Here is a 25,330-nt window from a genome sequence, read left to right as displayed (position 1 = left end):
AGCAAACAATGGGATGGAGAGGGGGAAAAGGGTAAAGGGCGAAGAGGGGAAAGGAGGTGATGGGGGAGTACATGGGTATTCATTGCTGCCAAGCTCAGACCATGGCTACTGGCTATACATCGTAGCAAAAATTGAGAACATGTACCATACAGTGTACGTCACAATACAGCTGACATACGGTGTCCACTAGGAACTGTTTGTGTGTTGGACAACATAAATGGGATGGAGCCAGACTGATTATATACACCCATCAGGATTTGTTGACCTAAAGTCCTGCTAGGTCACAGTGCCCCGATACGTACCCCTAAACCTAGTAAGGTAACAAATGGTTTGGTCAATCTCAGGACATGACAACCCTGACTTTCTTGAGAATCATGGTAACAGATCTAAAACCTTTTCGCTAAGTCACTCGTGCATACCTAGAGAGATACACAAGAAATACACAAAGGGGCGTTTCAGTATTTATTGAACCATTGTGATTCTTGTATAAAATATGTGCTGCAATGATTAATAAACAGGAGCAGATGAAAATGATTAGCAATATGATAACCGTGAAAAGGATTAACAATTCCTCCATTATGCTGGCATATAAGTACTGTGTATAGTGTACTACTACTATGCGCTTTCTAACCCAGTTACCTAGAGTGGGTGATCTGCCAAGAATTCCCTACTCTATGATCTTACTTCCCATTGCCTGTGAGTGAATGTGTTCAGGTCCCCGTCTTGGTCACAAGTTGGACGTCCCTCTTTGCAGAGGGAAAACCGGAACCATCTGGGCTGAGACTTCGACAACAGCGATCTATCAGTAACAGCAGAATGTTCCTCTCCTCTGAACACAGAAATGCATGTGTATTTATAATAACAGTTTCCATGCTTCCGTGTCAAAGCTTCATCTGGGCAGACATTGTTTATCCTCATGTGGTAGTTATGTCGCCTTACGGATGAATAACAAACAATAACATTTGCACAATGTACGTTTAGGCCTTGTACTAAAAGTTCAAGGTGTCATGATAGTGTACTTACGAAGTGGAATGTAAGCAACTTAGTTTCAGAGAAACTAATTCTGCACTGTCATGCAAGCAAATGTGTTAAAAGTCATTGTGTAGAAAAGAAGGCAACTTAAGAATCGTGTGCATGTAAAATGACAGTGTTTCTTTCTTGGCCTAAACCAACCATGTGACACAGCCAAGGTCCTCTGCAGTTTGGGGTGACACCCGGGAAGGTGTGACAGTCTAGCTTGGAGCACCAGGTCGATAAGGAGCATCGTCGCTGAAGGACTTCATTCAAGTCTGATAAGGGCCTTGGTTCCCGGATTGTGGTGGCGGCCTTGACGGCCATAGGTTGTTCCTGGATCATCTGCTCCAGGTCCAGGGTGTTGCGTGGTCATGGGGAGGGGCCCTGTCGGCAACCTCCCTCAGCAGGGACCGCCACGAGTTCAGTGCTGCACTCAGCAGAGCTAGTGGGGGCAAGATCTAAGTTTTCTATCTAGTCCCAGGCGACCTTAGGGTCCCTGAAAAATGATGTGTGAATCACATAAAGTCTTGCCGGAAATAGAAGTGAATATCATCTGACCTCCATTGTTCACAGGCACCACATAACTGCAAGGAAGGAATGCAGTTGCCACAGCACGGTCAGAGTATAATCAGTAAATATCATTATTCTTGCACTGTCTCCAGGCAGTTTGGTAGTGTGCAGGCTTCCTGCATGACCGCGTCCCAGTCCCAAAAGTGCAGCATGCCAATCCCCATGTGGCAAGGATTCCCTCCTGGGAGTGGTTGATGCATGGTGAAGCTATGGGCCTGCTCAATCATGAAGGAGACCCTGCAGTTGGGGGGGGAAAATGCTTCATAGCCAGTCCTCCACATATGAGACTAGGTCCAAGCCTTCCACCATTTTGGGTAGGTGCGGCCTTTCAGAGAAACTCACGGGACCAGGTACTGGGGTAAGACTGGGTTTTATTGATTTGAACTCTCGTTTCTTTCTGATGGTACTCCTATAGTAAGGAAGGGCCAGTTCCACTTCTTTTTTCTCTGGGGAACAGCGAAACCTCCGTCGCTCAGGACCTCCTCTCCTCCACTCCAGTGTGGCGTGTGCCGGGATACCCAGAATGGAAGGAAGAGAAAATACCCCGATTAAGTCTTTGGTTCTCTGACTTGTACGTGTACAGGGAAAGGGTGTGAGGATACACGCGGTGCTCCACAACTAGGCTCGAGTGACGGTATAGTGCTCAGGCGGGGGGAAAGTGCAGGAAACGAGGGTCGAGTGTTTTAAGGTGGCTCGGTCACCCTTCTTCCCGCCCACGCCGCGATACGAGCCCGTACCTGGTGAAGCCACACTTCCCTTGAAGTGTGGCTCGGTGATTTGCCTTGCCGTTGGCCTCCTGGCTTCTCTCCTTGCTCTCCAAGCCGTTCAGGTGCTTCTCCCGCTTCCGACCGCTGGACCGCCTCCGCTTTCACTCCTCCGTCGCCTGCCGGTGTAGAACACACCGTTTCTCCATCGCTTCTGTCTTTTCCGTCCTCCCTGGAAGCCATGTCATCAGAGGGGGTGTGTCGTACGTCGAAGTCAGCCCAGTTAAAGAAACAGCGCTCTCTTTCTTCGTTTCCTCTGCACCGTGTTCGAATCCCGTCACTCCAAGTCTCGCCTGGCTGCATAGGGAGAGACGAAAGGCTCACGTTCAGTGTCTCGTCCGAGAGTGACCTCCTCACCTCGTCGCAGTAGGTCAACAACATAAATATTGTTCCAACGCGAACACTCTTCAGCATCTTCAGCTCTTTTCTCCAGTAAGTGTACCTTTTCCCACAGGGCATGCAGTCCTTTCTAAGTCTCTTGAGCTTGAGGCTGTATCGTTGAGATAGTTTACTTGGCGTTTTGGACTTTGTCAGCAGATTACAGTGGTCTGCACATAGTATGGTTAGTTTTGCAGCTGCCATGTCTATCCTTTGTTCTAGTGAGGTACTGCATACAGGTTACTGTCTATGGACACTGAACACGTGTCACAGTCTGGCAGAGTAGAGCCCATGGCGGACGGCGAGGAGGGCCTTTTAGAAAAGTGCAGGAATGTTTTTGGTGCCAGAGCGTAGGTGGCTCATGGCAAGTTGTGCAGGCCGTGGTGGAAAACCCAACCCCACCACGGTACTGGGCCCGCTTGCGTGTGCCAGTCAGGTGAGACAGGACTACACAGCACGAGCAGCCCAGTCTGAGCTTCAGTGAGTGGCGGTGGAACCTGAGGGGAAATGTGCACAGGTTAGGCTCTAGTGGGAGTGTCCCTTCCGTGGGAGGCGAGAGGTACCAACAGTCACTGGGGCCTGCTTGCACTTCTTGTTCACAAGGGGTTTGCAGCATGAACAGCCCCACTGGGTCGGTTCAAGGGTTTGGGAAGATAAATCAAAGAGCCCAGCAGATTAACGATGTAGCAGTATGTCCGGTTTCATGCAGCAGTCCAGAGAGATTGTGAATAGTGGCTGAAAATTGAGGGGGTGGCTGGGGGTACAATGCTAATGTGGATCTCAAGGTGCATAGCAAATTCAGGTGTATTTCTCTGTTGCATGCTGCTGCCAAAATGTTGGAGAAGTTGGTCAACCGCCAACTCTACTTGCATAACCTTTTGCTTCATGACACTCAGTCAGGCTTTCGTGCAGGATACAACCTATAATCTGCACTCTTGAAGGTTGCCAAATTCATTTTAGACAATCTTGATCATGGGGCGGAGCCATGGTTGTCCTTCTTGATTTGTCAGCAGCCTTTGAAAGGGTCTCCAACTCTGTTCTCCTGGAAAGGTTATGGAGTGTGGGTGTCCACAGCTAGCCTGGGCCTGGCTCAAGTCCTATCTGGAATTCAGATCTCAAATGGTAGTTCTCCCTCCCTTGATGTCCTCCGCCAAGAGTGCCGGGTGCCTCAGGGCTCTGCCCTGAGACCAAATCTCTATAACGTCTCCCTGGCCCCTCTGGCTAAACTTGTGGAAGCTTGGGGCATGAGGGTGATCTTGTATGCTGCCAACACGCAACTTATACTTTCATTCCAGGATAAGGTTGTGGAAGCTTTGACCGCTTTCAAGGGATGCTTAAGGGCCATTAGCGAATGGATAAATGTTAGTTGCCTTAAACTGAATTCTGACAAAACAGAGATTACTCTTTTTTTGGGCACTAACATTCACCCAGGCGCTAACAACTGGTGGCTTTCATAGCTAGGCACACCCCACTCCATTGTCTGTGGTAAGAAATCTAGGAGTTAAAATCAACTCCTACCTGTCTTTCGAACCTCGGGTAAGAGCTGTGTCAGTCATCTGTTTCCTCACTCTGAAATGTACTGGAAAGCTAATACATCTAGTTCCAGGGCAAAATCGGAAGACTGCCATTCATGCCTTGGTAACCTCAAAGCTAGATTATTCTAATAGCCTTTATCTGTGTCTACCATTGTATCTGCTATACCACCTGCAGCTAATTCAGAGCTCTGCAGCTCGGTTGATTCTGAAGATCTCAGCTTGCTCATCTGTCTCGGCCTTCCTTGCACAGTCTACATTGGCTGCCCATTGCCAGTTGCGTTGAATTCAAAGTAATAATATTTGCTTTCAAAGCTTGCAAGCAAAAAGTCCCTTTATATTTAAGAAACAAACTGCCTCCTTACCAACATGGGAGATCATTGCGCCCCAATGGGCTAAACCTTTTATGTGTTTCCATTGTCCACAAGCAGGAAGAGGTAGTCGTTCCTTTCATTCTTGACTATCAAAATCTGGAACTCATTGGCTTCGACTCTTCACCCTACAAAACCAGTTTTTTGTAAGCTTCTGAAAACTTTTCTCTTTTGATATATAGACCTCCTGTTCGTTGGCTTGATTAGTCTGTTCCACTTTTAGGTTGCTGGCACTGGGAGGCTACTCTGGAAGCAGCTGCGCTCTTGATACATTTTATTGTATTGTAATAAAAATCAGTTCCTACCTGCTTGGGTTTCTCTATGCCAATAGCTTGTTTCCAGGCCTTGGCCAACGTCTTTGTTCTGCTTGAAAACTGCTATGGTTCTCCCAGTGGACTTCTATGGACAGAGGGGTGGGGTGACAAGTGGGTTTGGAGTGATCAGGCGGGATTGGGAGGGTGTATGGAAATATGTTGGAGAAGTTAAGGGCACGTCATTAACCCTGGTAATTCTTTTGATTGTTAGGAGTAGTGATAAGTGCAGGCCAAATCAATAGCTACATTTACTGAGAGTTTGAGGTGTTGACGAATCAAGGACTGAGTAGAGAGGGGAAGGGAGTCCTTGTATCTTTCCATATAGATGTTCTCAATCACCTCTTGTATGGTGGCAGTTTCTGGTTGTAGCCACTGGTCATCTACATTTTAATGTGATAATATAAGACTCAGGGATTTTCACCGATATTCCATTTCTCTCCTCCAAATTGTACTCTGTAAAGTTCATGATCACACCCAAGATGTTACAAAATTGCCTTAACGTCTTGATACAGGGTTTGCCCATACGGATTAGCCACTTGATAGGCAACCTGCAATCAGGGCCAGCTCTAGGGCGGTGCGTTTGGTGCCACTGCACCGGGCGGTGACTTGGGGTGGGGGCGTCATTTTTACAAGTATATTATCATTTTAAAAGCACCTGCTGCCGCGTTCCTGGCTTCCAGCAATGTTTAGGTATCATTTAATATGTTAAGATAACCCTGGTAATTAATCGTCTTGCTGGTAAGAGACGGGAGGTTTGTCTAGTGGAAGTTTTGACTCTACCTAAGATAGCACAGAGGGTTAAAATGCCTGCTGCTAAGAACGTGTACTATGCAGATAAAGTGTATATAATGTAAATAGGTCAATATGTTACTGCTTCTGTAAGAGAGCTCTTTCTGTAACTTGTTGTTTATAAGTCAAAATCCTAATATAGAACATTGAGCTATTAACTGTCATCAAAGAGCTGCATGCAAACTGCAAGGTATGTGTTAGAGCTAAATTTATTTTTTGCCCAGTCTTTCATTATCCTAATCTTGCGAGAAGGGTTCACTTGGGTAGAAAACAATTATTATTATTAAAGAGAAACCCTAACTATGATGTTATGTTTTGAATTCTGAATGTGCTTTTCATGAATAAGGACTCTTAAATTTTATTGCCTACGAGTATCGATGACATGTCACTCCTACCCCTTGTAGTGATGTCTGATGTAACATTTGCTATACACTGATTTACGAACATATGTGTTGTGATGTTAAGTGCTCTGACCCCCTACATTGGTATGAGCGGTGCTATAAAACTAAATTAATGTAACAGACAATGGTTATGGAGACTTGAGGGGCTCTATTTAAGTGTGCTAGAGAGGGAATCCGTGGCAGAGATAGTCATGGGGGGCGTTGTGCTAACAGACATTGTCACACAGGGCCCCACCATTGTTAAATCCGGCCCTGCCTGCAATTCCCCTGAAAATAAGGACGCTATATATTACCCCCACCTCTCAGGGGGCCAGGCTGCTGTATTGGCTACCCGCTGAAAATGAGTAAAAAAGTAATCCAGATCATCTCCTGCTTGATATTTCTGGAGAACTCAACAAGGCACATCGGTATCAACCTTGGAATGAGCAATTATATTACATTAACCTAAGAATGGCTGTATCTTGGGTTTGTTGGTTAATATTTGGCAGCAAGGTCTGTACATTTTAGTGCAGTTTGCAAAGTTTCTCTGTCCTGCAGGGCAGTTTGAGCTTGTTGTTCCACAACAAGCTGTAATTGATGTTGCCCTCCTGCCAATTATGACAATAGCCTCTACCGCAATTTATCTTTAACAACTATGAAAAGACTACAATGGATTCAGAACTCTGCTGCCAGACTGTTCTTACATATAAAGCCACAACCCCACATTTCCCCTATCTTGAAAGGCCCTACATCTGTTACTTGTTGCCAGAAGATTGACATTCAAGCTGCTTTGCATTTCCCACGAAGCGATACATGGAAGAGGACCGCTCTTCATCAGGAATAAAATCACCAAATATATTCAACAAAGGAACCTCCTCTCTAGAATGGCACCTCACCTCAAAACCTCACCATACAAGAAAAAAACCATAGGTGGCACATCCGTCTCTGTTCAAGCAGCCCAACTATGGAACTCTTTACCCCTAAGCATATCCTCTACCTGGTGATGTTGGATCTCTCGGCGGCTTTCGACACCGTCCCCCACAGCCGTCTCCTTTTAAGACTCCGTGAGATTGGTCTGAGGGGGACGGTGTTCAGCTGGTATGAGTCTTTTCTAGCTGATCGCCAGCAAACGGTCTGGGCCCCCCCGTACTCAGCTGTAGTCCCGCCATTGGAGGTAGGAGTTCCCCAGGGCTCAATTTTGAGCCCTACTCTTTTTAACGTCTATATGGCCCCTCTGGCGGTGCTGGCTGAGTCCCACGGTGCCCGGATTGTTTCGTACGCCGATGATACCCAGCTCCTCTTCCCCTGAGATAAGAACTCGGAGTTCAACGGCGAAAGTATCATAGGTTGTCTTGGGGCTGCCTTCGAGTGGTTTCAACTTAATAACCTCAAGTGCAATTCTGATAAGTCAGAGGTGCTTTTCTTTGGCTGCCCTCCCGATTCGGGCTGGAAGTCCTGGTGGCCAGAGGCCATGTTTCTACCTTTGGCCGCCACCTCCGTGGCCAAAATCCTTGGGGTGAAAGTAGACCGTAGTCTCACGTTAAAGCCTCAGATCCTTGGCCTCGTTGGTCAGTGCTTTGGTCTCCTTAAAATGCTCAGAAAGTTCCTGCCATTACTATCTTTTGTCCATAGAAGAACTACTGTCCAAGCACTGATAGGCTCATGCCTGGATTATGCCAATGTGTTATATCTTGGCCTTCCGGAATTCCTGATATCACGTCTGCAAACTGTGCAGAATTCTGCCGCGAGAGCAATTTTCGGTCTTCATCGGAGATCCAGTGCGAGAGACCTCCTAAAGGCCCTCCATTGGCTTCCAGTTCTGAAGCGTATCACTTTCAAGGCGCTCACTCTAGCATTCAAAGCTCTTCATGGCACAGGTGCCAAATATATTAGGAAAAGACTGACTTTTATTTGCCTTCTCGGTCGCTCAGGTCATCTTCATTGGCCTTGGCTTCCGTCCTGGCAATAAAACGAGTGCGCATCGGAAATCGTTCCTTCAAACGTTTGGCGCCACAGCTGTGGAATGCTTTGCCCCTGTCCTTGCGGAAGAACATCAATCTCTTAGCTTTTAGGAAAGACCTTAAGACTTGGCTTTTTGTACAGTAGGTTTGCCATCTCCTCCCACTACGTTCCTCCTTGGGGTCTAAAGCGCCGGGACACTCTTCGGAGTAGCTGAGCGCTATACAAGACATATATTAACATAACCTAACATAACTCTGACTCATCCCAAATCCCATTCTACCACTATGATCCAAAAAATAACCCTTTCTAGACTCTTCCCCCCTCTACCGCCCATCGCATCATCTCAAACCTCGTTAACTATTCAGATTTCCCAAACAAGCCTTTCTAAACCCTTCCCTTTGACTCCTCCCCCTCCTCCAGTCTACTTGTCCCAAATTTCCTCCTGCTGCTATGATCTCAAAAAAAAAACTTTCCCTCCACTATCCTTTTAAATCCAACTAAAAGACTCACATGTCCACCTCAAATTATTTTTCCTATTTCCATATACTAATTTACTAATAAACCTTTTTGGGTTCCTGAGTAGCGTGCTACTCGCCAAAAAAGTGCTTCACTTTATCAGGGGTTGTAAGCGCTGTATAAATGCAATTACAATTACAATTGTTTAATGACATCTTCTAATGTTGCTGCCTGCAACATGCTGGTGATTGTCAGATATCCCCCTTCTGACACCACTGTGAAGCGGTTCGACAATCGCGGCAGGGCTCAGAAGTAGTGTTATTATAATTTGTTTAGTAATAACATAAACAATATGAGTTTTTTTATTCATTCCTTTGCACTCGGTAAGGATCCCAGTAAGCACCATGTGCTGTTTCCATATTATCTTTTGTGCACCACAATATAAACAAGAGTGTGATTGCCCCAGTACACAGAGTTGGTTTCCTCCACTCCAAAACGCTTGAACGCCTATGTGCTGCTGCTGCTACACTTCTTTGTAATTCCCTTAGGTTTTATCTCCGCTGCCCACAAATACTGCTAGCAGCACTTCACACTGTCCAAAATGTTTGCACATGTATCATTGCCTTACAGTTTCATAGCCTACCGTTGGACAGGCTTTTTGTAATGTGATCAGTATTAGGCTCTGTATTAATGATGCTAATTTCTAAACTCTTTTTTTGCAGTTTCTTTATCTGGCTGACAATAAAGAACCCCTTCCTGAAAGCCATCTCTTGCTAATATTGGAAGACAGATGTGGGTATTGCCTGTGGGGCAGTTAATTATTACTGATTGACCCTAAATGCATGCTAAGAAATGTATGCTTGTATTTGCTATTTTTTATTTTAAAGAAGAATAATTATTATCTTATGCATGGCTTCCATAGGGAGCCTCTGTCGTTTACACCAGATTCTAAATCTAGTAACTCACTGTTATGATGTAGCAACAGAGGATAACAAAACACGTTACCCACTGTCGCTACTTCATAAAGGCTACCCAGGCCTGACTGACAGGACTCTCTGAGAGCCTCTCAGCACAGTGCTGCGTGTCTGCTTTGACTGAAAGCAGAAGGCATAGCTGCAGGAGGACGAGGGAAGGCAGGGAAACTGGTGTGTGGGGTTAAGGATAACAGGTAAGGTTTTTTTGGATCGGGGAGGAAGTACCATGTTATGTAAGGTTCCCCCAGTACTCCTCTGCCTCTGTGCAGCAGTTGAGAGCAGGAGAAGATGATTTAAAGGTTCATACATGTGGGGACTCAGGGGGGTCACCGAACAAATCTACCGACAAAGGGGTTGTAGGAAGTGCAGGTTTTATTGTTTTGTACAGTTTCCGCTTTAAAACAGGTATCCGGTAGTAGGGAAGCGGATTGGCTGCCTCCTCCGCAGCTTCCCTAGTTCCACCCTGTCGTCTCGTCTCCCGGTGTCTTCTGGGAGGCGTAGTCCTAGCTTCCGCCGTGGTCGCGAGGTCTCCGGGTGGTGATACCCAAAAGGAAAGCAACAACAAAAGAAACCAGTATTACTCGGCTGGTCTACCGAACAATGGTAAGGGAGGGGTGGTGAGGACACACACGTGCAATCTATCTACCCCGCTATTCGTGAGGGTCAGTGAAGGGAGGGGGATAGTTGGCAGTGATGCCTCGTATGGGTCAAGGGGGTTTGCCCCGCTTACGTCCCGCCCAACCCAGGAAACGAGACCGTACCTGTCCTAGCCACACTTCCCGGGAAGCGTGGCTGGGCGATGTGCCTTCTCGGTGGCCTCCTGGCGTGTTGCTGTAGTCGCGCTGCTCCGCAGGGCTGTCTCCTCGGTTCTCCGCTCCTGGTTCGGTCTGGTCTCGCCTACTCCCTCTATGCTCGGCACTCTCAGCTCCGTCCACGATCTTCCACCACTCCTCTACGTCCTTGCTCTTCCTCCGCTCCACTCCGTCCTCGCTCTTCCACTCCTCTCCGTCCTCGCTCCCTCTCCGCTCCGCTTCGTCCTCGCTCCTTCTCCACTCCACTCCTTCTTCGCTCTCCAGTCTCCACTCTTCTCCTCCAGGTGTAACACACACCTGTGTGGTTTCAGGGCAGGGTTTTACCGAGCTGCCGAAGGTGGGTCTCAGCTCCGGCGCCGCCCACTTAAAGGTACAGGGTCCCTCACTGTCCAGCACAGGAAGGCAGCTGACCACGTCCGTGGTTTTCCATGAGTCAGTGTGCTGTGTAAAACAAGGAAACACGTGAATAGGTAGGCCAGGGGGGCCCGAGTCCGGGTCCCCCACGTCACACACCTCCCCCATAGGATTCTCCCGATCGGGGAGAGGAAACCTAGACAGGTAATCCGCGTTGACATTTTCACTCCCTTTTTAGTGGCGGACCTGAAACCGGAAGGGCTGCAAGGCAAGGAACCATCTCATAACTCTAGGGTTGTTGGAGATGTTCCTACTCATCCATAAAAGGGGTGCGTGGTCGGTATACAATATAAACGGATGCCCCTCCAGGTAATACCGCAGCTTGTCAATTGCCCATCGTATTGCCAGACATTCCTTCTCAATGGTGGGATATTTAACCTCTCTAAGGAACAGTTTGCGGCTTATGTATAGTATGGGTTTCTCACCCCCCTCCCCAGAGTCTTGGGATAACACGGCCCAATACCAAAGTCAGAGGCATCCGTGTGGAGGATAAACTGCTTCGTGAAATCCGGTGACGTCAACACCGGACTCGTTGTGATGGCTCTTTTGAGCGTCTGGAAGGCCTTCCACATAGCAGGTGAAGGATTGTGGAAGTCGTACCCCTTATGGTGCTTCTGCAAAGTGTCCGTCAACGGGGCTGCTACATCAGAAAACGAGGGGATGAATCTCCTGTAGTAGCCCACCAGTCCCAAAAAGGCCCTCATGTCTTTTGTGTTCTTGGGGAATGGTGTCTCTGCGATCGCTCTTACTTTCTCGATCTGGGGTTCTATGGCCCCGTGTCCCAACAAGTAGCCTAGGTACTTGACCTTTTGAAACCCAACCCTGGATTTCTTGCCGTTGACATGAAGACCTGCGTCTTTTAGCTGTTGGAGGACGGCCTGTAGGTGTTGTAGATGGTCCTCCCATGATGGACTAAAGATTATGATGTCGTCGAGATACGCCGAGCTGTATCTCTGGTGCCCCCGTAACACCTCGTTCATTAGTCTTTGGAATGTGGCCGGGCACCGTGTAAACCGAACGGAAGGACTCATAAAGCCCGTCTGGTGTCGCAAAAGCGGTCTTCTTTCTGTCCTCTTCCCGAAGTGGCACCTGCCAGTAACCTTTGGTCAGGTCTAGTGTGCTGATGTATTTGGAGTCTCCCAGTTTTTCAATGAGCTCGTCTATCCGAGGTATGGGGTACGCGTCGAAGGAGGATACCGCGTTCAATGCCCTGAAGTCCATACAGAAGCGGCTACTACCGTCGGGTTTCGGCACCATCACAATGGGCGAGGACCACTCACTTCGAGACGGTCGGACCACTCCTAAACGGATCATTTCGTCTACTTCTTTTCTTATAGCGTCCCTCTTCGCTGCTGGTATCCTGTACGGCCGCTGCTTAACTGTGACGCCCGCAGGGGTCACTATCCGGTGTTCCGCCAGTTGGGTTATGCCCGAAGATTCGAAAAGATCGGTTCGAATGGGCGTAGGACCTCTTGTAGTCCCTCTTGCTCGTTGCGGTATAACTCGTCGTTGACCACCAATTCTCCTAATGTGGTCTCATGGTTACCACCAACTGTGTTTGCCAGGTTTGCTGACACCGGGTTTGTACCCAGCCATTTCTTAAGGAGGTTGATGTGAAATATCTGGGACTTCTTCCCGCTCAATCGTAGGCGATATGTGGTTTTCCCGATTGTCTCTATGACTTCATACGACCCTTGCCACTCATTCTGCAACTTCTTGGTGGTTGATGGCAGGAGTACAAGAGCCCACTCGCCAACGTGAAGCTGTCTCCACTTCTTCCCCTTATCGTAGTGTACTTGCTGTTTTCTTTGACTCTCTTCCAGGTGGGCGAAGGCCAGCTCACGTATCTTCCCCAGTTTATTCTTCAAGTTTTGACTGTATTCTAACAGGGTTCTGGTCTCTCCCGTTGGCTCGGCCTCCCACACCTCTCTAGTCATATCTAGGAGGCTCCTAGGTTGTCGCCCATACAACATTTCAAAAGAGGAGCAGCCTAAACTGCTCTGCTTCTGGCCACGGATGATATATAGGGCCAGCGGAAGAAGCAGGTCCCAATCGCTTTCGTTCACTGTTAACATCTTCTTCAGTACGGACTTTAGGATGCCGTTGTATCGCTCCACCAGACCATCCGTCTGAGGATGATACACCGATGTTTTTATCTGGTGGAGCCCAAGGAGGAGACACACCTCCTTCATGATCCTTGACATGAACGGGGTCCCCTGGTCAGTAAGGATCTCCTTCGGGAATCCTACCCGTGAGAACAGTTCCATGAATTTGTCTGCGATGTTCCTGGAAGTGGGGGCTTTTAGTGGGAACGCCTCAGGGAAACGCGTGGCGTAATCGACGATTACAAGTGCATATCTGTATCCTTTCCGTGTCGGGGGTAACGGGCCGATTAGGTCCATGCCAACCCTCTCAAAAGGGGTTCCGATAATGGGAAGGGGCTGTAAAGGCACAGCTGGGGGCCTCTGGGTATTCTTCCTTTGACACAGGTCACAGGTCTGGCAGTGTGTTTTAATGTCATGGTAGATACCAGGCCAATAGAAGCTCCTCAGTGCATTCTGTGTGGTTTTTTCACTCCCGATGTGGCCTGCAAGTAAATGCGTGTGAGCGTAAAACATTATTTGTTCCCTAAAACAGGCTGGTACGATCAGTTGCATGGGATCGTCCTGTTTGGCTTGTCTGTACAGGAGATCCTCCTTAATCAGGAAGCGCGGATAGCGGGGTTGGGGATTGTTCAAGTCTTGGTGGGCTTGTTCCCAGGCGTTGAGTAGGCTGGCATCGTTGGCCTGTGCAAACCGGAAGCTCCTATCGCCCTCCCAAGGATCTGGGGAGGTCAGGGCAGGGATGGCTGCAACATTGGTCTCCCTATTCTGTTGAAGGCGGTCCTTAAAGAGATCAAGGAAGTGGGGATTGTCTGTCCCGAATATCAGACTTTCGGGAAGGGCGTCCATCACTCCGACCTTTACGACCAAAGTGTCCATTCCCTCTACCTCAATGGGGACATAAGCTACGGGGTACCCCTTAATGTCCCCATGTACGCATTTGATGAATACTAAGGCATCTGGCATTACCTGGCGGGGCCTCACGAAACAACCCTGTATTACCGACTGCTTGCAGCCCGAGTCCAGGAGAGCCTTGACTACTGTACCGTTGACCGTAAGACTCACGTGATAGGCTCCGCCCAGCTCCGCAGAATACATGACTGCCTTGGGTAAGAAGCTGACGTCCATGGGTTCTTCCTGGGGCCGTTTCTGGGGGCAGAGACGGGCGATGTGGCCCCACATCCCACAATCGAAACACTGTGGGCCTCGGAAGGGGGGGGGGGGTTTGTTGTCAGTGGTCTTGGTATGGGTAATCCAGGGGGGCTCGCAGCCTGCGATCTGGCCGAGGCGCGGGCCTGGGTGCTTTTTCAGGTTCAGCTGTGTGCAGGCGGGGTTGTGCGCGGACATAGGTGGCCGCCATTTCCATAGCCTGGGTGGTCGACAGATTGGAGTGTTGTCGGAGCCACCTCTGTGTCCCAAAGGGTAGGGCTTCGAGGAACTGCTCCAAATAAATCTTATCCATTATCTCTTCCTTTGTACTAGAGGTAGGAGCAAGCCACTTGTCTGCTGCTGTCTTTAGGCGAAAAACAACGTTTTTGGGTTATCCCCGGGTTGCCCTCTCTCCTTGCGGAAGCGTACTCTATATGCCTCCGCGTCCAATCCCAAGTGATCTAGGATGATCGCTTTGATTTGTCCATAGGGCGTCAGTCCGTTCCCGTTGGCGACTTGATAGGCTGCCTGTGCCTCGCCAGTCAATAGGGGCGCAAGAAAAAACGGCCATTTATCCAGGGGCCATCCACACGCCAGTGCCACCCTCTCAAAGTTTGTGAGAAATGAGTCTGGATCCTCCCCGGCTATATACTTTTGTAGGGAAATTCCTGCTGGGGTGGCTGGTGGTCGACTCTCTCACCGGATTGATGGCGGGGTCTCCTGTGGGGCGCATCCCCTCGAGTTGGGTCACCAATGAGGTTCTGAAAGAGTCTCTGTCCAGTTGTGCGGCCGCCAGTTGCTGTTCTACCGCCCATCCCAGCTGCTCCTGGCCTTTCACGAGTGCTTGTAATAATTCGTCCATCGTTGTGTCTCGGATGGGTTCCGTCGTTATGCCCGCATTCTCCACCACTTGTGGGGACTCAGGGGGTCACCGAACAAATCTACCGACAAAGGGGTTGTAGGAAGTGCAGGTTTTATTGTTTTGTACAGTTTCCGCTTTAAAACCGGTATCCGGTAGTATGGAAGCGGATTGGCTGCCTCCTCCGCAGCTTCCCTAGTTCCACCCCGTCGTCTCGTCTCCCGGTGTCTTCTGGGAGGCGTAGTCCTAGCTTCCGCCGTGGTCGCGAGGGCTCCAGGTGGTGATACCCAAAAGGAAAGCAACAACAAAAGAAACCAGTATTACTCGGCTGGTCTACCGAACAATGGTAAGGGAGGGGTGGTGAGGACACACACGTGCAATCTATCTACCCCGCTATTCGTGAGGGTCAGTGAAGGGAGGGGGATAGTTGGCAGTGATGCCTCGTATGGGTCAAGGGGGTTTGCCCCGCTTACGTCCCGCCCAACCCAGGAAATGAGACCGTACCTGTCCTAGCCACACTTCGCGGGAAGCGTGGCTGGGCGATGCGCCTTCTCGGTGGCCTCCTGGCGTGTCGCTGTAGTCGCGCTGCTCCACAGGGCTGTCTCCTCGGTTCTCCGCTCCTGGTTCGGTCTGGTCTCGCCTACTCCCTCTATGCTCGGCACTCTCAGCTCCGTCCACTATCTTCCACCACTCTTCTACGTCCTTGCTCTTCCTCCGCTCCTCTCCGTCCTCGCTCTTCCACTCCTCTCCGTCCTCGCTCCCTCTCCACTCCGCTTCGTCCTCGCTCCTTCTCCACTCCGCTCCTTCTTCGCTCTCCAGTCTCCACTCTCCTCCTCCAGGTGTAACTCAAACCTGTGTGGTTTCAGGGCAGAGTTTTACCGAGCTGCCGAAGGTGGGTCTCAGCTCCGGCGCCGCCCACTTAAAGGTACAGGGTCCCTCACTGTCCAGCACAGGAAGGCAGCTGACCACGTCCGTGGTTTTCCATGAGTCAGTGTGCTGTGTAAAACAAGGACACACGTGAATAGGTAGGCCAGGGGGGCCCGAGTCCGGGTCCCCCACGTCACAATACATAACATAAAATTATAGATGGATAAAAAGTAAATTACTGGTACATTTTTTCACCTCCGGGTTTTGAGTGATGTGAATATAGACAACTCGAGCTTTGCTCTTGTTGTCCATTTGATGGCACTGAGATCCCCTCTTTGAAAAACAACCCCATAATTCATAGTTATGCATCTATAATTCTGTGTGAAATGTTGTCTCCTATGGATTATATAAAACATTGTGTCTCACCATAAAGGCAAATTGCTGTGGAATTGCGATATGATACCAATTTCCCTGAAACCTTTTAGACCTGGTTTTGTGAATCTCTTTGGAATAGAAAGAAGTCTTTCAACTTTAGAGGATGTTAGCCAATGCATGACTTGTGCCAGGTGTAAGTCCAAGAACGTACTTTCAGAGATGGCATTTTACCCAGCTATTTGCTGGGTCAACAGAGCGTTGGTCACATATTAGATGTGATCTTGGGGACAGGTGATAGAAATGTTATGGAACACCCTCTCCTTGTTGCATACAAGCAGCCTTGTGGGTCTGTTGTTGAGGGTCCTTTCTGTTGTATACTATGTAGCTTTCAAGCCACATATGCTCCTCCCTTGTGTTACCGCCCGTCTAAGCCCAGGATGCATGCAAGCATTTTTAGTCTTAACTGCCGCTCATTAGTCAAGCATCATGCAGATATTCTTGACCTGCTAGAGGAGGCTTCCCCGGATGCTCTCTTTCTCAGTGAGACATGGCTTTCTGATGCCACGACAGCCGAACCAGGCCTGGCGTATCCTGAGGGCTATAGCATTCTTTCACTGAATAGAGCCTCTAGGGGGGGGGGATAGCGATAATTTTCAAATCTTGTCATCCTTGCTCCTTCACTAAACAGTCGGTTATCGGCTGTGAGAGTGCTCATTTTCAGGTTACCTTGATCCCAAACTATACTATGTCTGGGCTCCTTTTAGGGAGGACCTTGTAAATACGGTTAACACACTGGCAGTCAATACCGCTAATTTCACGGTGTTGGGGGACTTGAATCTCCATCTGGATAACATCGAGGACACTGATATAGCGAGTTTTGTAGCTGACCTTGCAGCATGTTAATTGCTGCAGTTGGTCATAGGCTCTACGCATAGTGCGGGTCATTTATTAGATCCTGTTTTTACTAGTATAGCCCCATATTACAATGTGTGCACCCATCAGGATGGGTTGGACGGACCATTTTTGGTCTCTATGTTCCTTCACGGAGTCATTCCCGCCCAGTCCAAGGGTCGGCTGACTTCGCTGAAACAGCCCTGGCACAAATTGGATTGGGATCAATTTGAGGCTTGTCCCCTGGCCACAAGGCCAGATTTGCCAGAGGACACCAATTGGGCACATGGGCTATTTTCAGAATGGATTAGGCATCCATTAGATAGTTTAATCCCCATGAAATGGTCAGGTAGTCATAAAACCAAAACAAGGCCCTGGTATAAGACTGAGCTCGCTGTTATGCGCAAGGGATGTAAGAAACTGGAGCGGATATGGAGAAGGGATTTCTGCACGTTAGCCAGGGACATCTATTGGGCAGCAATTAAAAACTATCATAAAATCATACAACAGACACAAGCGGCTTTTCTTTCTAAACAAAGACGCGAAAGTGCCAATCCCGCTAAGAGCATGTTCTCTATACTTGGCAGTCTGCAATCCCAGCAAACTGGCGCCGGGTCTACCATCAATTCCATTAAACAGTGCGAGGAGTAAGCCACCTTTTTTGTTAAAAGGTGGAAGATATTTATAGCTCCTTCCCGACCATACACACTAACCTGCCCGCGGCACCTTGTTAGCAACAGCTTAATACCTTTCATTGTTTTCCTCCTATCTCGGCAGATCAGCTGCGAGTACTGTGTATTAGGATTAAGTCGGGCTCTCCTGCTGACCCTCTCAAACCTGACCAATTTAAGAAGGTATTGTCGACCATCTTACCCTCTCTGAATCAGGTGATCAATAAATCTCTTAGTACGGCTATGGTGGCCAGGGCTTGGAAACAGACTAAAGTCATTCCGCTACTTAAAAAGCCTGCACTTGATCCAACAAAAGCAGAAAGTTACCGCCCTGTCTCTTTGCTTCCCTGGGCAGCTAAGATCACAGAGGCATATGTGAACTCTCTCCTGTCGGATTTTCTTACCTTTAATAACACAATGGATCCCTCCCTAAATGGTTTCAGTCCAGGTCACAGCACGGAGTCAGCCCTCCTGGCTGTGACAGAACATCTCTGGTCAGCCATGGATGAGGGGCAAACATCGGCGCTGATCCTGTTGGATTTTAGCGCTGCGTTCGACACGGTGTCACATGACATTTAGCTGAGACGCCTGGCGGAGGTAGGGATCACGGGCCTGGCACTGAAGTGGCTTGCCACATTTCTTCACGAGAGGTCATTCTCGATATCTGCCCCTTGTTTGTGTCTAGTGAATACTGCATCAAACAAAGGGTGCCACAGGGCTCCTCCCTTAGTCCCCTACTATGCAACCTCTATGTTCAACCTTTGGCTGCTGTAGCCTTGAGTAGGGGCCTGACCATGGTCTCATATGCTGACGACACTCAGTGGTGGCACTCTCTAATAACACCGAGCAGGACACCCTTAAGTTTCAGGGCGACCTTGCGGCAGTGGCCAAGTGGATGACTGCTAACTGCCTCCAACTAAATTCCAACAAGTCGGAGGTACTATTGGTAGGCAGGGCTCATGGTCTGTGGAGTGATCTCTGGTGGCCAGCTAGCCTGGGCATGCTCCCTTCCCCCAAACAAGCAGTAAAGAACTTACGAGTTTGCAAAAAAACAGCAGGAACTTGCTTTAGATTTTCACTGGGGCTCAGACCACTGTTGGGCTTCTTTGATGCCTCTACACGTCAGGTCATCATTCAAGCAATGGTTTTGTCCAGACTTGAATGTGCATGTTCCCTCTACTTAGGGTCCAATAAAGCAGAGGTTCAGAGGGTGCAAAGAACACAAAATACAGCAGTCCGAACACTCCTAGGCCTGCACAAGTCCTGTTCTGTGTCCAGTGCCATCCGTCGCCTTCATTGGCTACTGATGGCCAGGCGTATTGAATTTAAGGCCTTATGTACCTCTTTTAAGGTTTTGAATTCTGCTACTCCGCCTATTCTGGTCAATCTTCTTTCACCGTATGTTCCATTACAGCCCCTTCGGTCAGAGGGCCAGCATTTGGTAGTGGTCCCTCGGATACGAAGAGTTTGGGCTGGTGGCCGCTCTTTCCGTTATAGAGCCGCCACTTTATGGAACACACTTCTTGTGCAGATTCGTGGACTCAATAACTACTTGGAATTTAGGAAGGCCATTAAGACTCTTCTTTTCCCCACAAACTAACTGGTGTTACTTTGCTGTCTGTCAGTTTTCCTTTCAGCGCCGGGACGCCTCTTTGCTGGGGCAGCTGTTGAGTTTACAAGACCCCATAACATAACATACACTACCAGGCCAAATATTTGCATTCACAATACAGTTGCTTCCCACCTCCTCACTTCAAAGTATACTGTTCTTTTAACCAACAGATTATTTTTTTTAGCGACTACTTTATTTCTGTCTTAGTCTCAAAATCTCTGACTTTCAACTGTACTGTGCGATACTTCTTTCCCTCTTAACCCTGTGAAATTGCCCAAGAGAGAAACAGTGGTTTACACCAATAGCATTCAAATCTAAAGAACACCCAAATATTCTCTGGAACGATCATTTTTTTAAAAACTTCTATTTAGTCTTTCAACCCAAAAATAAAGTAATTCAGCATAAATGCAGTATTCCTCATGCAGTCACCACAAATAAGCATGTTAATCACTGCATTATCATTTTGAGTGCACTGCATCCACATCTAGACAGCAATACACACATGACATTAATATTGATCCTTTGATTGATTACAGGCAATTATAACCTTTGGGGATGTACCTAATAATGGTGTCATGAATGTATCATCCGGGCAGAATCTGCGATTTCAGCAGGTAGTAGCGAAGCAGCTCCCAAATATCTCTAGGTCGAGACAACTGCAGGAGCAGAGTGCCAAAGACCTTGGAGTTACTAAATCAATTAGTTAGCTCCTGCTCCCAATGGACATATCTGGGAGGAAGGCTTTTCCTCCAGTTGATATTCACTCTTCAGGATTAAGGATATCCCTACTGTAGCCTGAAAGGGTGATTAGTGTTGTCAACTCTAACTCAGCAAATGTGGAATTGTAATTTAAGGCTAACTGTACAAATCATGACAAAATCCCTTTTTCCTAAACATTGAGTAACATAAACCTTCACGTTTGAAAGTCTGGGATGGGGTCTGGAACTCTGTATGTTCTTTAAATGTTTTTCTTGATACTTATCTAACTTTTAACTGATGTAAATTGCAACATTATTATTCCTCATGTAAGGCTCTCTGATTCCTTCGTGACTAGCCATCGCTATACAAAACTCATTGATTAAATATGCTCCCATTTAGTACTCTTTCTCTCTTTGTCTACTTCCCTAGCTCCGATCCCCTGTCCCCTGAATCTCTCCCCTTGCTGCTACTCTGCCTAACCCCCTGTCCTTTGTGCCTTTTGACTAAGCACTTCTTCTCCCCTTGTTGGGGAAAGATCCAATATTTATACTCTGGAGTGCTTATTGTTTATCTCAACATTACAAGTAACTATGTTTAACTATGTTGCCATGCTCTAAGAACTGTGTAACCTTTGTAACGATGTAACGTGTAACTATGATCTGATGCTCATGTAAAGCGCTCTGATACCTCTGGGTCTAGCCAGCGCGATATAAAACCTTTAAAGATAAAGAAGATAAAGACATTGTGATACCAACCCCATGCTAAACTTAATAAAATTCTTATGCTTTTTAAAAAATGTCACATGTTCATCATTCTCATATACACACTGGTTTCCTGTGCCCAACACAAATGCCTTGGGCCATTGCAGCTTTGTCAAACAACCCAAATCGGACTGTTTTCTAATCGTAATTGAACAGTTTAAATTGTTCTTTTACAAACTGCTTGAGGGACTTGCCTAGCATAGACTATGAAAATATTGGTACATACCTCACTACTTGGCGGTGCTGTTAAGAAGCTGTATTGATATAGACAGTTTATTGAGGTGCGTGGTCCGCGAGAAGAGACTGCTATTTATAGAAAGTTATGACTCACTTGATCCAGTCCAGGACAATTTCAGACCATCCTAGAGCACTGAGTCAGGTGAGATGACTACAGTGTCAGCACTGATCTTGCTACATCAGGGTTCTGCCTTTACACTGATGACAATTAACTCCTGTTGACTAATGACTAGACTGCGTGAGGTTGGCCCTTGACAGAAGCATATCCTAGTTTGATAGACTCTTGTGTGCCTCTTTGCCTTGCTCCTGCTTCTTTGCAAAGCATAATAAATGTGGAGTATATCAATGCAAATCCCTGGCTTTCCTTCTTTTAAAATACATACCATCCATGAATTGACAAAATATTATGGAAACCGTCAAATGCTTTCCTACACAAATAGTTCCTGGGACCTAGCACATCCACTTTTATGCAATGTATTATGTAATTAATACAATGAAGAGAACAATTTCTCAGTAAAATCGAAGCATATACACAGGCATCAGAAACTGGAGTGTGGTATATGGACCTATTTCTCTTCAATGTGTTTTGCTCTTCCCAAAGCACTGGTGTGACTTCGATTAGTTGGATAACTCTTAGCATTATGTTGTAACATGCTGTTGAGAGCTTAAGTTAATTAATTTTCTTTAGCCTTCTTGTATCACGATGTGTATGAAACTTCGACCTGACCTGAAGATGACCCCTTCCAATCTAAGACTGGAGGGATTAAAAGGGCAATGACTTTTTCAGTAAGAGATGGGATCCATTTAGGGGCCTCTATAGATCCTTAAACTGGTAAAGCTTGAGATTTAAAGTTTGAATATTGAGCATTGTATAGAGCTAGAGAGCTGGTTAAGAACAGTCAGTTGTTAGGCACTGGATAATGAGAGGGCCTGTGGTTCTGAACACTGCCTTGCCAGAGTGAGTTCCAATTCAATTTTAATAAGATATGTTAAATAAGCTATGGCACTGTTCATCCCTTCTGATGGCCACACTGTAGGCCCTGCAGGTGATTAGTTCATTTCATTTACTGAGGGTGAAACCAAAGCTCTGACGCTGGAGACATGCAGATGTTGATAAAGCCATATATAGTTGCACTTGGCTATTGGGTAAGCCCTGCTAGAATCCGGCCCTTGTACTAGAGGGTATACAAATATTTAAACAAGAGATGGGTATGGTGACACTTGAGGTTGGAACTCTGAGATAAATGCCCTTCCTGCTTTTACTGGTAACTGCATTTTGAGCTTTGTCTTAAATTGTGGTGGAATTTGTGTTTTTTACATTTTGTGTGAAATAAAATTGTAACGAACTTAAAATATACGCCTATATTGTATTCTTGTATGGATTTGTATTTTGTTTGTGATCTTTTGTTGCCTTGGGATTGTGTTTATAAGCTCTTAGTTATTGTTAAAGAGTTTTGGGCGCCCTATTTAATATATAATAAAGTATACAAAAAGTGATGGATTTAAAGCTTGAATTAACCTCAGCTACTGGTGATTACTTGGGCCCTCATCCCAGTCCATTGTTATTTTGTACACCATGCCACCTCGATGATGTATTTGATAATGTTGCCCTTATTTCCTTTCCTGATTATCAGTTTAATTGTCCCGAGTCCTGCGAGTTGAAAATTAATTCCATTATGAACAATGTTTTGGACATTTTTATGTTGCTGGACAATGATCTTGTTCCTCAGAAATGTCCCCTTCCTCAAATTGTCGTTTAGACCTAATGCACAAGTTATTTTTAAAAACCTGTCGGATACTGGTTCTCTTAGAAACAAATCTGAAGTAGATCTTTTATGAAAAAAGATTAGATTTCCTCCTGCTCTATCATTTTTGGCACAGGATTTGTTTACAAATTAATAAAACTTCACGGGCTGCTAATAATATGGAACCGCTATTTTTAGTTTATAATAGATTGTAAGTAAGCCCTAGTTGAAGTTTCAAAGGTTGTGTTATCACTGGTACTAAACGCTGGTTGTTTGATTGTACCAACAGTAACTTAATGCACATGTTGTTTTGTATCCTTACACTTTTGGCATAAAGTAAAGAAGCTCATTAATGTGATTTTTCAAGTTACTATTCCTTTTGGTGTAACAAACCTCTTTTTGGGCAGTTTGGCTGACGTCTCGTCTATGAACTTCTCTAATATTGGTTTATTAGACGTATTTGTTGGTTACAGCTTTCAATCCAGAAACTGTTAACTGAAAAGGTTCATTTTCATTTATATGTTATTCTTTCTGAAGTTGGGTACAACTTTTTTATTATTTAATAAAGCTTTCAAACTTAAAGAAATCCCAGCGTACTTCAAATGTACTTTGTTGAATGATCGTTAAAATCTTGTGTCCATCTATTTGTTGATTCAATAAAGTGAATTCTTATTTTTTCATTTTACTTGAGATATCGAACTGTGCCATATGAGCGTTGCCATCAAAGAAGGATGGAAGGTGGTAAGTATCTGGCCTGTAATCTGTTTTGTATTTTAAAATGCTTTTCCTATTTTACAAGACCAATTTGCCAGGCAATAGAAGTATCCCATCGACGAGTTGAGCATATCTCCTAAACAGTTGCCCTACATTTCTCATCACAAGCCGATGTTTCTATTTTCCACACTGAGGCATAGCAATCTTCTCTAGGTACACACTAAAGCCTGTCGTTACAGGTAGCATGACAACATTATCAAAGATTCGAAAAAGAGTTAGACAGTATAATGGTGTATAGTTACCAAAAATGGTTTTGAATTAGGCCATTGAGCACCATGTTAATGGATTGCATATTGCATCACAATGCATAAAGAAGAAAAATAGCTTTTTTAGGACACCGATAAGATTGTTTACTTCCTGGACTAAGTACTAAACTGGTGCAAATGTGCTTTGTATTGGTTTTAGAGTTCGCTCATAATCGGAATTGAATGCAAACTGTGATAGTGTTGAATTGTAGCCCACGATAACACTGGTAAAATGGGCATAAAAGCAGTTTGTGTATATTACTCCATTTTGTTTAAACACTGCACTCCTAATCTCTCTCTAGAGTAAATGGCAAGTGGTTTTTGTGCCATGGTGTTTATTTCAGGACACTCTACCCTTCTTTAGACCATCCAAATGTACCTCCTGATCAGTGTGTCTCACTTTGGGACATCCTTTCACTCATTTAATCTTACAGTACGTTCATGTGGTATGTCTTCTGTCCTTGTTGATTTCTTACACGATGGAAACATTAATGTCACTGAGACTACTATTTTAACGTAATTCTGTGCAGCATTTTGTTTTCTCGAGTATGCAAAAGAATGATCTTGAAAAGCTGTGCCTTACTCCTGGAAAATGAAATGTATCCCAGAACTAAGCCCCACCTGCACTTGGAAAAAAGCTGTCAGAATCAGGCCCTCTCAGGCTATTTGTTCTAATGTTTCGACGTTGGTTAGCAGTTCTATATTGCCCAGTCATTGATTTTTTTTTAAAAATAGATCTTTATTAGGTTTTCTTTTTCCAAGTACAAACAAAATATTGCAACTTACCAAAGCAGGTCAGCAGTTATTCATCATCATTAGTAGTAATACAGTATAAGCTGCTAACAAGCAGTTATGACAAGCACATTTAAAACTTACATCTGCATTTATATACCTGTGCCTACTTCCTGCAAGGTGTATGTGTCTTGTTGCCTCCGTACACAGGAAAGGTGTCAGAACCTTGAATATAATTGCCATTAAGGAACCAAACTATCAATAAACATGAACCAAAAAAAAAAAAAAATATATATATATATATATATATATATATATATATATATATAGTTATAGGAAAAAAGAAAAACCACCATCTAAAACTGTATTTAGCTGTATGATAATGCTAACTTCGAAGCAAGAACCAGTATCAATGCATTACAGCTTTTACGAACAAATTAATGAGTCTGACCATGCCATATGCTTCAATTACTTACCGGTAATTGCATTACTCTGAGTCCTACTCCCTCGCTTCCCTTACTTACGAAATTGAGGCATCCCTGCCTCACCAGACACCCGTACCCACGTGATTTGTCACGAGGGGACTATATATAGCCCCCAGCCCCCTCAAACCTCCTGTAATACCACACAGATCGAAACCATACCAAAAGGTTGGCCTGGACCATCAGGGAGGGAGGGAGGGATGTAAGTAAGGGAAGCGAGGGAGTAGGACTCAGAGTAATGCAATTACCGGTAAGTAATTGAAGCATTACCTCATCGTCCCTCCCTCGCTTCCCTTCCTTACGAAATTGAGATGTACAAAGCCAAACAGGACAACCAAAGAAGGTATGCAAAAAACAGGTTTATTAAAAAACACAGAAGACCAGGGGAAAAATCACTAT

General features: G+C 46.2%; 1 protein-coding gene across 1 annotated transcript in view; it reads left to right on the top strand.

Annotated features, from left to right (window-relative positions):
- GSAP (gamma-secretase activating protein) overlaps nt 1–25,330 on the top strand; it is a 764,805-nt gene that overhangs the window by 141,149 nt on the left and 598,326 nt on the right. Inside the window, exons 7-8 of the mRNA XM_086967359.1 lie at nt 9,253–9,322; nt 23,390–23,439. Of these exons, the coding sequence (XP_086823485.1) occupies nt 9,253–9,322; nt 23,390–23,439 (120 nt within the window). The remainder of the gene's footprint in view (nt 1–9,252; nt 9,323–23,389; nt 23,440–25,330) is intronic.

The sequence above is a fragment of the Lissotriton vulgaris genome, chromosome 1_1 (genome assembly GCF_964263255.1).
Source record: "Lissotriton vulgaris chromosome 1_1, aLisVul1.2, whole genome shotgun sequence".
Taxonomy (NCBI): Eukaryota; Metazoa; Chordata; class Amphibia; order Caudata; family Salamandridae; genus Lissotriton; species Lissotriton vulgaris.
This window is presented reverse-complemented; position numbering and strand designations above follow the sequence as displayed.